Source organism: Acartia tonsa, chromosome 10, assembly GCF_053477335.1.
Source record: "Acartia tonsa isolate MP-2025a chromosome 10, ASM5347733v1, whole genome shotgun sequence".
NCBI lineage: Eukaryota > Metazoa > Arthropoda > Copepoda > Calanoida > Acartiidae > Acartia > Acartia tonsa.
The window spans coordinates 48,031,154-48,046,428 of NC_137269.1; the positions used below are offsets into that span (position 1 = coordinate 48,031,154).

The 15,275-nt window shown below is 32.8% G+C and overlaps 2 protein-coding genes across 2 annotated transcripts in view; both read right to left on the bottom strand.

Moving 5' to 3' along the window:
- LOC145330225 (ankyrin repeat domain-containing protein 13C) overlaps positions 1-15,275 on the bottom strand; it is a 526,153-nt gene that overhangs the window by 16,399 nt on the left and 494,479 nt on the right. Inside the window, exons 2-3 of the mRNA XM_080174836.1 lie at positions 586-718; positions 207-245 (exon numbers count right to left, since the gene is read on the bottom strand). Of these exons, the coding sequence (XP_080030962.1) occupies positions 207-245; positions 586-656 (110 nt within the window). The 5' untranslated portion in view covers positions 657-718. The remainder of the gene's footprint in view (positions 1-206; positions 246-585; positions 719-15,275) is intronic.
- MED1 (Mediator complex subunit 1) overlaps positions 712-15,275 on the bottom strand; it is a 509,044-nt gene continuing 494,480 nt past the window's right edge. Inside the window, exons 21-28 of the mRNA XM_080174835.1 lie at positions 13,593-13,704; positions 11,127-11,224; positions 10,591-10,644; positions 10,005-10,095; positions 9,554-9,610; positions 7,829-8,102; positions 4,458-4,611; positions 712-1,510 (exon numbers count right to left, since the gene is read on the bottom strand). Coding sequence (XP_080030961.1) covers positions 4,479-4,611; positions 7,829-8,102; positions 9,554-9,610; positions 10,005-10,095; positions 10,591-10,644; positions 11,127-11,224; positions 13,593-13,704 — 819 coding nt within the window. The 3' untranslated portion in view covers positions 712-1,510; positions 4,458-4,478. The remainder of the gene's footprint in view (positions 1,511-4,457; positions 4,612-7,828; positions 8,103-9,553; positions 9,611-10,004; positions 10,096-10,590; positions 10,645-11,126; positions 11,225-13,592; positions 13,705-15,275) is intronic.

Below are 15,275 nucleotides of genomic sequence, written 5' to 3' on the forward strand. Positions count from 1 at the left end.
GGCCTATCCAAAAAATCTTAAAACTTGGGAAAATTCATCATATAAGAATGATTTTATCCCTAATAACCTATCCTCTCAGTCCAAAGATAAACCCTATACACACTGTTTACGCAAATGTGTCAAAACTTCCCACCCCCCCTTGAAAAAATATAAGATCAAAACCAGTTTAGTTAGGTGTTATTATTTGTTATATTTTAAAGTTTTACCTATCATGTGCTGCCGACTCCATAGACGATTCTGAACCCCTTAAAGCAAAAATATAAATTAAATGTTATCTTAAAGAGACTCAAAGATTTTTTTTGAAGATTTAAAATTTTAGATTTATAATTCCACAAAGTGTAATTTTATTTTAAAAAGTATTTACCGCATTTTTCCATTTTAATTTTTTTAAGCGATAATTATGAAAAAAATTTAAATTCTAATTTATAGGTACCTATTGTTGTAATAGATGCAACAAATAATTATGCGATGCTTAATATGAAATACTTAGGATATATTGTATTATTGTGATATATATGATAAAATTTCTGTATAAAAATTATTGATGAATCACTATCTACTTGTTTACTAATTATTAATCCTTACCTGTTGCCAGGATTGGAGCCTGCGGACACACTATCCGCATCCTCCATTATATTTGACAGGATGTTGTTCATCCGCCGCCCGCAAACCCCAGGTTAATCTCTTACAAATATTATAGCCGTGTATCTCATTTTAATCTGAAACATTTAGTATTTAATATGTAGGTTGGTACATAATACATATATGTAAGTGTAAGAAATATGAAACAAAAAATTTTGATAGAATTTTTAACAAAAAAATACAAAATCATTTTTCTTTTTTGAAAATAAAAGAAATATTTCTAGACACATTGGGTAAACATAAAATGAAAATCACAACCATATGAACAATAAGAAAATATATAGTGCATAAAAAATGTAGCAAAAAACTTAGTTTTAGTAAATTTGGGAATAAGAAAACCCTAAAATAATTTTGTTTTGCCTCTATTTTTACAATTAAAAAGTCAACAATCGGTTTATTTAATTGCTGATTTATACTTTTATTTACAGCATAATTTTAAATACTAATATACAGCAAAACATAGAACAACGAAATACCCTCATGTAAAACATGAAAATTTTATATTTTTTCTGGAAAATCTAAGTATTTTTATGAAATATATTGGCACGCCGTTTTAAAGGTATTAAGATTTTCACAAAGTTTTGAAAGGTTAGAAAAATTACTTTTTTACAAAGATTTTAATAAATTTTAATTTGCTTATTCATGTAGGTTATAAAATGAGATTCAAATTTCTGCATTTTATGATTTTTTTTGGTTATAATAGGAATATCAAATGCTTTACTAAATTCAAAGTTACACTGATACCTAATCAGTTTATGATATTAAATGCCTGTTTTTAAAACCAGCCATACAATGATATGATAACTGCTTACACATAAAAATCTAACAAGTTGATGATATATCTCAATTCTCAGACAAAACACCAATACTGAAATAAAATACCTAATTAACAATAATATTTGTCAAATGTTAACTTGTATACCCTTCGCCTCAAAAGTATATTTAGAGTATGATTTAGTTTTTCCTTATAAAAGTAAAACATTTAAAAAATAGCGCACCATATACAGGGCGACCACTCCAAAACAAAAAAAAATATAGTATTTTTATAGTATATTTTTTTAATCCATATAGTATATATAGTATATTTTTTAAAACTCATATAGTATGATATAGTATCGGACTTAGAATTATTAAGTAATACATAGTATATACATCATCAATAATAACTCAAAGCATAGCTGTTATCAAAGCAATTTCACATATAAGGGGCTTACTCTGTGATTATAAGGCTAGGTATTAATGTAAGACTAGGTATAGGTTATTTAGGATAAAGGTTTACTTTTGGTTTGTATTTCACATATATTTAATCATTTTTTTGGATAGGTCTCAGGTTCAGATGCTGCAGGCTATCTGGAAGGTGGTTTCTGGACAAGTAAAAAAATTTAAATAATTTCTGTTTGAAGAGTTAGAGATCACCTTATAAAACAAAATATGCATCTTTTTGGATGTTATTAACATAAAAAAAGAAAAAATTTAAATAGGCCTCCAAGTTCTGGTCTTGCAGGCCTCCAGGTCCATTCTGGACAGGTTAGATATTTTTTTATTTAAAGGGTTAGAGGCCAACTAATAAAACAGAATATGCATCTTTTTGAATGCTATTAACATATCTGAAGAAAAAATTTAAATCGGCCTCCAAGTTCTGGTCCTGTAGGCCTCCATGTCCACTCTGGACAGGTAAAAAATTCAAATTTCGTATTTGAAGAGTTAGAGGTCAACTTATTAAAAAAGAATATGCATCTTTTTTAATTAACATAACATAACTAAGAAAAAAATTAAAATCGACCTCTAAGTTCACAGGTAAAAATCAAACTTCCCTCAATTGAACAGTTAATGGTATATTTGTTAAACAAAATGAGCTTATATTTGGATGTTCTTTATATATTTGAAGGAAAAAATAAAATTGGCCTTCAGGTTTAGGAGCTGCAGGCCTCCAGGTCAACTCTGTAAACGAATAAAAAACAAATTTTAAATTTAAGGAGTTAGATGTTTATTAAACAACATAAGCATCTTTAAAAAAAAATGACAACCGACCTCCAGGTATTGATGCTGCAGGCCTGCAGGTGGACTCTGGACAGGTAAAAATCAAAATTTCTTATTTATGTAGATAGAGGTTAGTTTATAAAACACCATAAGCATCTTTTTAGATGTTATTTACATCTATTTATATTTAAAGAAAAAATGACAATTGACCTCCAGGTCCAGGTGCTGCAGGCTTCCATGTAGACTCTGTCCAGAGAAAACCTGGAGGCCTGAACTTGAACTATTCAAATAAAAAATTTGAGTCTTTTACCTGTTCTGAATGAACCTGAACTTGGATCCCGATATGTTAATATTAACCAAGTAAATGCATATTCTGTTATATAAATAGACCTCTAACTCTTCATTTAAGAAATTGATTGTTTACCTGTTCAGAGTGGACCTAAATGCCAGCAGGACCTGAACTTGGAGGCCGATTTATATATTATCTTCAGATATGTTAATAAGATCAAAGAAAATACATATTCTGTTTTATAAGTTGACCTCTAACTCTTAAAATAAGAAATTTGATTTTTTAACCTGTCCAGAGTGGACCTGGAGGCCTGCAGGGCTTGACCCTGGAGGCTAATTTTCAATTTTTTTCTGATATGTTAATAACATCCAAAAAGATGCATATTCTGTTATATAGGTTGACCTCTAATTCTTCAAACAAAAAATTTGAATTTTTACCAGTCCAGAGTAGACCTGGTGGCCTGCAGGACCAGAACTTGGAGGCCAATTTTAATTTTTTTCTTCAGATATGTTAATAACATCCTGAAAGATGCATATTCTGTTTAATAAGTTGAACTCTAAATTTTACAATTTTTTTACCTGTCCAGAAACCACCTTTTAGCCTGCAGCATCTGAACCTGGAAACTTATCCAAAAAATTATTAAATATAAGTGAACTACTACCCAGAAGTAAACTTTTATCCCAAATAACCTATAGTCTCGCATTGATACCTAGCCTAATAATCACGGAGTAAGCAAAAGTGGTAAAACTTCCCCCTCACCCAAAGTTAATTCTGTGAAAAATAACTGATATTTAAATCATAATCACAAACAAAAATATAATTTAATGGATTTTCTTCATCTCTTTTTTACTGTACCTAGAGCTTTATGCATTTTTGTTGTATCACAGTATCTTTTGAGCCCCCCGCAGGGGCTAGAAATAGGAGAAGACCGACTGTGAAAATAAGACAAAAAAAAGCTCCTTAAGAGGCGTTGTCACAAAACTGACAATATTCGTTTTTTGGTATATAAATGTAATATTATATAGTATATATAGTAAATTTTGGTGAAGTAAAGGTAATAATAAATAGTATATATAGTAAATTTTGGTCATATAGTATGATATAGTATCCAAATTCATCCTATATAGTATAAATAGTATATATAGTATGCAGTGGTCACCCTGCATATACAAGCAAATAATAACATTAAACCCCATGGAATAGTTATTAACTGCATCATATTGTACAGTTTTCCACAAGTAGTAATATAAAAATTGCCTTTAATACATAATTTTTTCAAAATAGCCTAGAACCGGTACTAATCTAGGGGATATTAATCGGTTTGAAAGCCATACTGGAAATGATTTTCTGTTGCTTTGAGTCCCTAAAAATTTAGACTAAAAGAAGCTATCAGCTAATGGTTATTTTAATCTTTCTAAAATCATCCTCTAATCAATATGATAATCGTTTTTGTCATTTAGAAGTCCATGGAATATAAAATTATATTTAATTAATGGTAAATGGCCAAAAATATATAAAGAAAACAATAAGCGTGTTAAAATCATACCTGAAAATTAGAATATTCCATCTACTTGGTAGAAATAGTATCATGGCCACCACTGGCACCAGGACCTTTCATCATTCCATCCCCACCCTCTCCAACAACCTTTAGTATGACCTCCTTGTGGTTTGTAGACTCTATTGTCACATCCGCGTTCACACTAAAGATGTAAATCAATAACAATCTTAAGACACGCTTTTGACTATACATTTTATCTAGTTCTAGAATAATTTTTTTTTCGCATTGTAATAGAGACAGCTTTCCGCGGATGTTAAAATATTTTAAAAAGTATAAGATTAAAACCAGTATTATTTTTATGACTATTATTTTAATATTCATGAAAAATTGTCTTTAATATGATACATGATTTTTCAGTATGGCTTAGAAGCGGTTCTAATCCAGAGGATATTATCTGTTTCGAAGCCATACTGGAAATGTCTTTCTTGTTGTACGCCCATACATTTTAGTATCAACTGTTTTATAACTTGACCCCTCTATTCAATCTGAATAGATAAATATTAGTTATTTCGCGCATAGTATTATAAACAGCTTTCCGCGGATATAATACGATGCTAGACATACACAACGGTCTAAGGGTGGAAATTTGGCAAAAAAGTCATGATCAAATTTTCTTATTTTAACTTGATATTATTGATTTACATACCCCAGCCCATGCATAATGGACAAGGAAAAGAAAAAATTACGTTTGGAACTAAGTTTTTTTTTACTTCAAAGTTGGGTCAAATCAATATTTTTTGAAGGTCAAAAATCTACTTTTTATTTTCTACCTAGATATGAAAAATAATTTTTTTTTGCATAAATATCTATTAAAAACTAATTTCGTTCATATTCTTTACAAATATATATACCAAATCAATAAATAAAAACATTTTTATTATATATTTTACCTTAAAAGTGTTAATTTTATGCTTTGAAAGTAAATTTATGAAAAAATTTTCGTCATTTTTTTACTGAAAAATTTAGCAAAAAAAATTAGTTTTCCTCATTTTACTCCTAGTTGCGCTACCGACCCCATACCAAACCATATATGATTCTAAATTTTGAGAATATAATACAACTTTAAGTTAAGTTTCCAGAGTGGGGTCGGTAGCGCAACTTTAGAAATTTTTAATCTGAAAATTGCCTGTAAAACCTAAATTTGAGGGGGGGGGGGGGGAATTACAAACCATAACAGCAATCTTAATTTCTCTGTTATTCCATTACTATTAAAGATAATTGAGTAAAACTTTTTAAAATTAATCAGTAATTACTAGAGGAACAATAATTTTAAATGAAAACCGCGACTTACCCGCAGTTCCCGCAGAAAAAGCCGCCGCCCGCAGATTTTAAAAAACAAAACATTTATTGCATATAGGTCATTTCTTTTTTGATTTTAGTGTTTAGGGAAGGTGTTTGCAACTCTAGTCCTTAGAAGGAAAGTGCAAAAATGAATTTTGTAGTAGCGTAGCTACTTTCAAATTCGCAAAGTCCGTCAGTCTGTATGAATCGATATGTAAACATTGTGAATTTATTTGCTACGACTCAAGACGGTTGAAAGAAAATCTTTTTATGAACATTATCTGTACAAACAACCATCTACTGTAAGATTTATTTGGTCCGTCGGACTGTTGTTAATTCTCTTACAGACATAAGATATCTGTAGAGAAAATTTGATCTACTAAGCAGTTTTATTTTGTAAGAAAGCTGATTATTTGGTGATTGTTAAGCTCACCAACAAGCATCTACTCTTTAGTTCACTTGGTCCCCTCATCTGTCTGTAAAACTCTAAGAACATTAAGATTTCAAAGATTAAATGTGTTCGTTTCTTCTGTCTTTTTTTTTTGTAAGATATGTTATGATTTAGCTGGCAAATACTGTTTTAGTCTATTACTTGGTCTACCGGTTTTTCTTTACTGTTCTAAAATGAATTAAATTTTGTTTGATATCAATTTTATGATGGTTATCTTATTTTTGGTTAGATAGGAGGGGGGGAGGGGGGGGGGCATAGATACAAAAAAATATTTTGGTCAGTTATGAGAATACTTTTTTCCTTTTAAACTCAGTATAATACCTTTAAAAACAGTAAAATTTTAACTTCTGGTTTGGTAGTAGAAAGGGGGGGGGGTGGCGGTGTTGGCCCCTGTAGGCCCTTGAGGGACAGTACTAAATTTAAATAGATACTTATAATGGTAAACTATAAAAGTAGAAAAATACACATAAGATACTTTACACAAAAAATTAATCAATATCTTTAATGGGAAGCTCGATTATCCAGTCTCAATCTTCATTTTCTTTAAGTTTAAAACGACCTAACCTCTCTTAAATAAATTATAAATATTAAAAAGCAGTTGTAAGTGGATAGAAAAGGTGTATTATAATACTTTTATTTCAATATATCACTTTTTTTTTATTGACTCCAAACAGCCAAATGAGGTAGCAAATAACACGGCGAAATTAGGCGGTAGACGGCGGTTTCGGCGGGAAATCCCTATTATCTATTAATAATCGTTTATCTAGGGTAGTAATTGAATCAGGTTAAAAATTTGGTTCAATTATCTTTAAAAATAACAGAGTAGTAACAAAAATTATATTTTAAAAATCACCCCTTTTTGGTTACCCCCAATCACATTCCTGTGCACGCACCTATACATGACAAACTTTAAAAAGTTGCCTAATGTAATATATTACTCATAACTTTTTATTTTAATGAATTCGGACTGGTAGAAGTGTAAATATTTAAATTTGATTAAAGCTATACCAAATTTCCACTAAACCCCTTAAATAGACCATAGTGACATAGTTTTTTCGTATGGATGAGAACCGGTTCTTATCCACCGCATTCGAATGAATACGAGAAATATACATTCTTAAATTTAACCAATCATTGAAAAGTACTCCGACAGATCCCTACATCTAAAGGTAAATTATGAATCTAATATCAGTGTAACTGTACTATATGTACAACATAAATCTTATTATTTTAGATGTCCAGAGGCACACCCATGAGAAGCAAAGCAAGCCTAAATAAATTGTTTCATTCCTGAGCATACCCCCCTAAAATTTTTCCAAATTACTGAAAGTCTTGTACTTTAGATAATATAAAATGACAGAATCTTAAAGCTCAGGATTGGTACAGTTTTTTTCACATCTTTATCCTACAAACTTATTATCTATTTAAGATCATAATGAGTAGATAGTTGTGAAGCTACCTTAAAAGGGCTTTAGGACAGTCACATGAATTATCTGATTAATGAGGCGAGACATTATCAGGAAATATAAATATATAAATCCCTGACAATCAGGAGATGAGGATGATACCAAAAATTTCTCTATTCTATACATGAGAAAACTAGTCACATAAGAAGAATAATTCGAACCTGTAACTTTTCTTATCATCAGAACTTTCCCCTTTCTTTCCCGAGCTATGCTCCGTCTTCTTCACCGCTCCCCCAGAGAGATAGGACAACTTGTCCAGAGTAAATTTGTCCTTTGAGCTGCCCTCCACTTTCTTGACAACACCCCCTGGCAGAGAGGATAATTTGTCCAGGTAGAATTTGTCCACTGGTTTCGGGCTGGATTTTGGGATTTTGTAGCCGCTTGCGTCAATGGTTATGCTACTAGAGGATTGTTTATGAGAAGATATTTTCTGACCTGCAAAATTGTTTAGTTGTTGTTAAAAAAGTTTTTTTTTAGCCTAGGTATATAATAAGAGCCATATTGAACAAAAGTAAGATATAATAATATTACCTAGGTACCTAAACAAAATCAAATAAAACTACACAAAATTTAGAATAATAAAAAGCATTTGCATTTTTTGTAATATAACACATTGGTAATAATATCATAATTTCTTGCAAGTATAAGAAAATGGGCGTTATCCTGTTACAAAATTTTTTATCAATTTGAAAATTTGAGTACCCCCCCCCCCCCCCCCCCCCGACAGTCTGGATAGTCTGCGGGAGGAGGAAAAGATTTGGACACGGGAAAAAGGCAAGCTTCAATTTAATTCAATAACGTGTCCGTGCTGTGTGGGGAAGCCGAGCGAAGCTTCGCTCGGCTTCCCCACACAGCACGGACACGTTATTGAATTAAATTGAAGCTTGCCTTTTTCCCTTGTCCACAACTTGATGTCGGGGTACTCTAATTTTCTAAATTTCAAAAACTATTTTAGGTTAGGTTAGGTTAGGTTAGGTTATAGGCTAGGGAGCCGAGCGCTGCGGCCACGGATGTTCGTTGTCTGGGGTACTTTAATTTTCTAAATTTCAAAAAACTATTTTAGGTTAGGTTAGGTTAGGTTATAGGCTAGGGAGCCGAGCGCTGCGGCCACGGATGTTCGTTGTCTTGGGTACTTTAATTTTCTAAATTTCAAAAAACTATTTTAGGTTAGGTTAGGTTAGGTTATAGGCTAGGGAGCCGAGCGCTGCGGCCACAGATGTTCGTTGTCGGGGGTACTTTAATTTTCTAAATTTCAAAAAACTATTTTAGGTTAGGCTATTTCTTTTAAATATTGCTACGCAACCCACAAACAAAATTGTTCTTGCTAAAAATACGCGGACGAGAGGGAGAACATAAAGGGGACTGGGAAAAGGGGGTTGTTGGTCAGATGGGAGAGGAAAGGGGTAAACAATACAGTAAAAATTCGCGGACACTCACATGATGAGAGGGAGAACATAAAGGGGGCGGGGATAAGGGGGTTGTTGGTCAGATGGGAGGGGAAAGGGGTAAACAATACAGTAAGAATTCTGTATATAAATAGACTGAAAGCTTGAAGCTGTTTGTTAGTCGACTACGTAGTACGGACTGCCTTGTAGCGAGGGACTGAGATCCTAAACTGGTTGGCATGGTTGACTAAGGAGGCAAGGCAAGGCTCGTGTCTCGCCTTATATACCCTCCCTCCCTTCCTCCTGTCCAACCTAATAATAGTTTACTTAAATTATTATTTTGTTGTCGGGGGGGGGGGTACTCAAATTTTCGAAATCGCTAAAAATAATACTAAGAGGAAAATACCAGAAAATGTAAATCACAAAAACAAATATAACTGAGCGACAAAATAAAGGATATAAGAAAAGAGGAATGCCTTGGCTTTAATAAAAGTTGCTTACCTGAAGATTTATCCTTTTCTGGTTGTGCAGGTCTTATCTCTATATTTACTGAATCTCCTAAAATAAAAAAATCATTTGGGTAAACAAAATGTGTATTGTGTACCTATGAATTATAATTTGCTAAATGTACAGTGTCAATACAGTGACAAAACACGGTAAAATGTTCCGGGTAACGGTTAACTCCAAAAAGGCTTCTAGCTGCCAAACGGCTGAACGTAAGTCTTTTTCGCGCATTTATGTGCACTGCGAGATAACTGTGAACCTTTTTATCAATGACTATTTTAGTTTATTTGTAGGCCTTTTTTTGTCGGTTAAAATTCTGTGCGAGCAAAATTTTTACATTCCACCGTTTGGCCGTTAGCAGCCTTTATTGTGCATAGATTTTTGTAGATATTCGTTACCAGGAACATTTTACCGTGAACTGCACTTGATCCCAATGCAAATATACTACCTGTTTGATGAGCAAGCCTCTGAATAACTCCGGCTAATTTGGCTTTGGGGTCTTTGGATCTGTTATCATTGCTGCTCTTATGACTTTTCTCCTACAATACAAATATTTAGAGGGAGTGAGAGGAGACATCAAGACCGAACATATACTGAACATCAAAGTTTTATAAATACTATCTCACATTCAATTGCTAAAAACACTAGAATTTTATTAAATCTTGATTTGGTCATAAACAGCTTTAGTGCCCACGTTGAATTTAATCTACAGAATAGTAGGGATATCATTGTTTGTCGTAATTGGAAGAGTACATCAATTAATCTTCCATTACTTATACCTTAAAATCCATAAATATCAATCTGAAGGTATAAAGTTTAGGCTATCTAAATAGCAGATTAAAAGAGGTATTTAAACCAACTACTATAGAATTTTCACTTCTTTCTAACAACCACTTAATTACAACCCAAAAAAAAGTTTACACAAACGTTAGGTACGCAACAATCGATATATTATTACTTGGATGTTGCACCAGATTTTCATGTACTGTGACAATGTGATGTTCGCAGCTGGCTAAGATAAGGATTAGAATTACCTTAAAAACTTGTCTGTGTTCTCCGCTCTTCATTTCTTCTCTTCGCCTCTTTTCCTAAAATTTATTACTTTAAAACTTTTATTGACATAAGGTATTTTCTTCTGTTTAGGGATTGATTAGGCTATATTTCTTCTGTCCCCACCCTTCAAATATAATGCCATTAGACAATTGAGGTGAAGTATATTTGACTTATTTATTTATTCCGTAAAAATATCATTTTAAAATCTTATTTTGTGTTTTCAGTTTACATGAAAAATATAAATGAAAATCTAGCTATAATCACTTTAAAAGATAAATTGATTTAATTTCTAATAAAATATATTATTTATCGCATCGTATTATAAACAGCTTTCCTCGGATATAAAGATAAAAACTAAATTGTTAACCCCGAAGGGCCAGAATGACAAGGCTAACAAAACTAGTATTATTAATTCTATGAAAATTGTCTGTAATACGTTGCTATACATGATTTTTCAGTATGGCTGAGAACCGGTTGTAATCCAACGGATTTGAAGCCATATTGTAAATTGTGTTACCTTTTTCTCCATGCGTCTCTTGTCGTCTTCAGAAAGACTGCGCTTATAGTCCCTGGACTTTCCTTTGCTTTGTCCGTCACCACTGGAACCTGATCCACCTAAACAAATAGGAAATATTTGTCCGTCACTACTGGAACCTGATCCACCTAAACAAATAGGAATTATTTGTCCGTCACCACCGGAACCTGATTCACCTAAACAAATAGAAAATATTTGTCCGTCACCACTGGAACCTGATCCACCTAAACAAATAGGAAATATTTGTCCGTCACTACTGGAACCTGATCCACCTAAACAAATAGGAATTATTTGTCTGTCACCACTGGAACCTTAACTATCTAAACAAATAGAAAATATTTTCCCGTCACCATTGGAACCTGATCCACCTAAACAAATAGGAGTTATTTGTTTGTCACCACTTAAACCTGATCCTCCTAAACAAATAAGAAATATTTGTCTGTCACCACTTGAACCTGATCCACCTAAACAAATAGGAAATATTTGTCCGTCACCACTGGAACCTGATCCACTTAAACAAATAGGAAATATTTGTCCGTCACCACTGGAACCTGATCCACCTAAACAAATAGGAAATATTTGTCCGTCACCACTGGAACCTGATCCACTTAAACAAATAGAAAATATTTTCCCGTCACCACTGGAACCTGATCCTCCTAAACAAATAGAAAATATTTTTCCGTCACCACCGGAACCTGATCCACCTAAACAAATAGGAAATATTTGTTCGTCCCCACTGGAACCTGATCCACTTAACCCTTACAGGTCGGGGGGAGGGGGTCATATTGACCCCCCCCCCCCTCTATTTTTTCAATGTCATTTTTTTGTAGGTAAGATAGAGAGTTGTGACTTCATGACTTTTTAAGTTTAGTGTCGGTCGTGGTGTCCGGATAAAGTCGGTTGGGTAGCACCAAAATTTAAAAAAAAATCTAAATAAATCTTAATTTCTACATTATGACTTTGTATATAAGGTAGAAACCTAAAATTTTTTTTGGTGAATACTGAGATATCAATGACCTTATGAGAAAAGTGGTGTTATGACCGTTTGACCGCACCCTGACCGACTTAATGACCGATTTTTGTCCGGCTTTTACTACAGACATATATCATGAATATCGTGGCTTCTATTACAGCTAGAGACCTATAATTTTTTTTGGTAAATCCTTGAGCCATAATAAACCGATAAAAATATTCATTGGCGCCGGCAACCGCCGTTTTACCGCCGTAACCGCCGAAAATGGTGGTTTCCGTTATTTGCCGTTTTTTGGCGGTGATCAGAAAAAGTAATTTTTTTGTTATGAAAAATAAAAGTTCGTCCTAAAATTTGGTCATCCTAGCTGCAAAATTTTAAATTTAGCGGCTGGCCGCTAAAAAGCGGCTAAGGAGCGGCCTAACCGCTATGACTAGAAAAAGTAATTTTCTCTAAAAATACAAGGGAACCACCAGAAAAAAATTTTACATCTTTATCTGTAACAGAAGCCGAGATAGAGGGGGATCTATTAAGGTGGGAATAGGGGCCCGATCTGTAAGGGTTAAACAAATAGGAAATATTTGTTCATCATCACTGGAACTTGATCCACCTAAACAAATAGGTAATATTTGTCCGTCACCACTGGAACCTGATACACTTAACAAATAGGAAATATTTGTTTGACACCACTGGAGCCTGATCCACCTAAACAAATAGGTAATATTTGTCCGTCACCACTGGAACCTGATACACTTAACAAATAGGAAATATTTGTTTGACACCACTGGAGCCTGATCCACCTAAACAAATAGGTAATATTTGTCCGTCACCACTGGAACCTGATACACTTAACAAATAGGAAATATTTGTTTGACACCACTGGAGCCTGATCCACCTAAACAAATAGGTAATATTTGTCCGTCACCACTGGAACCTGATACACTTAACAAATAGGAAATATTTGTTTGACACCACTGGAGCCTGATCCACCTAAACAAATAGGAAATATTTGTCCGTCACCACTGGAATCTGATCCACCTAAACAAATAGGAAATATTTGTCCGTCACCATTGGAACCTAATCCACCTAAACAAATACGAAATTTTTGTCCGTCATTACTGGAACCTGATCCACCTAAACAAATAGGAAATATTTGTCGGGTTTTTTAAAAATGTGCCTTATTTCTACCAAATCAGAGCGAGACATTGTGTGTTATTCATTGCAAATATTGCATCAATATAAGCAAAGTTTAAAAATCAAGACAGTCGAACAAACGAACTTCAGTACTTAAAATAACAGTTAATGTAAATCAAGTCTATAAAACATTGTACCTTGTAGCCCTAAGAATCACCAATTAAAACAAAATTTTATGATTAGTTAGTTGATGCACTTTTGAACTTGTACCTGATTGTTCCAAGAAATAAATGCAAAGTTTTAAATCTACAGGATGATTTTAACAAGCTTAGAAAAAATATTACCTAAAGGTATTATCTCAATTCCAGCATTATCTGATTTGTTTTGAATCTTGTGGTCTGAATCACCGCCACCAGCAATAGGAGTTATAGATACAAATGGTTGGATACCATCCTCCTAAATATAATAGGAGTTATAGATACAAATAGTTGGATACCATCCTCCTAAATATAATAGGAGTTAGATACAAATAGTTGGATACCATCCTCCTAAATATAATAGGAGTTATAGATACAAATAGTTGGATACCATCCTCCTAAATATAATAGAAGTTATAGATACAAATAGTTGGATACCATCCTCCTAAATATAATAGGAGTTATAGATTCAAATAGTTGGATACCATCCTCCTAAATATAATAGGAGTTATAGATACAAATAGTTGGATACCATCCTCCTAAATATAATAGGAGTTAGATACAAATAGTTGGATACCATCCTCCTAAATATAATAGGAGTTATAGATACAAATAGTTGGATACCATCCTCCTAAATATAATAGGAGTTATAGATACAAATAGTTGGATACCATCCTCCTAAATATAATAGGAGTTAGATACAAATAGTTGGATACCATCCTCCTAAATATGATAGGAGTTATAGATACAAATAGTTGGATACCATCCTCCTAAATATAATAGGAGTTATAGATACAAATAGTTGGATACCATCCTCCTAAATATAATAGGAGTTAGATACAAATAGTTGGATACCATCCTCCTAAATATAATAGGAGTTATAGATACAAATAGTTGGATACCATCCTCCTAAATATAGTAGAAGTTATTTAATACCTATATTTGAGACAACTTTTACTACACAGAAACTCCCAATTTTTAACAACAACAAAATCCCTGCCCCTCTCGGAGAGCTTCGAACCCGCGACATACGGATAAGGAAACCAACATTCTATAAATGAGCTATATTGGAGTCCAATTATTAGTTGTGAAAATAGACGATGTATACAAAAACTTATTTCTTATAGTATACTTTAAAATTTCAAGTTCTTCCATTTCTATCATCATAGCTCAGGGGTAGAGTTGAGGTTCCATTCAGAGAGTTTTCAGTTCAAAACTACCCAAACACAAAATTTAATTTTCACTGTCTGAGATAATAAGTAATACAAAATTTTAAAATATTTTTAATCATTTACATTATACATTATACAGTCACTTAAAATATTAAAATATTTTTTTAATTTGTTTTTGGTGAGACTCAATCTTGCATCCATTAAACCAAATATCAGTGGTAAAACAAATTATTTTCTCACCAAACCTCCAAATCTCTACAGGGGTGTGTGTGTTTTGTAGATTTATTGTTTTAGACTTACTGTAAATGACAAAATATATAATGTTGAAAAAAATATTGTTTCAGTGGTGTGTCTTGAACCACCATCCTTGTCATCTGAAACCTGTTGCCTTAACCAAAAGAGCTAACTTAGCATGAGACATAAGTGAGTGTTCAATAGTCTTATTTTAAATGCCAAAGTATATAATATTGAAAAAATATTGTTTCAGTGGTGTGTCTTGAACCACCATCCTTGACATCTGAAACCTGTTGCCTTAACCAAAAAAGCTAATTCAGCATGAGACATATGTGAGTGTTCAACAGTCTTAATTAAAATGCCAATGTATATAATATTGAAAAAAATATTGTTTCAGTGGTGTGTCTTGAACCACCATCCTTGA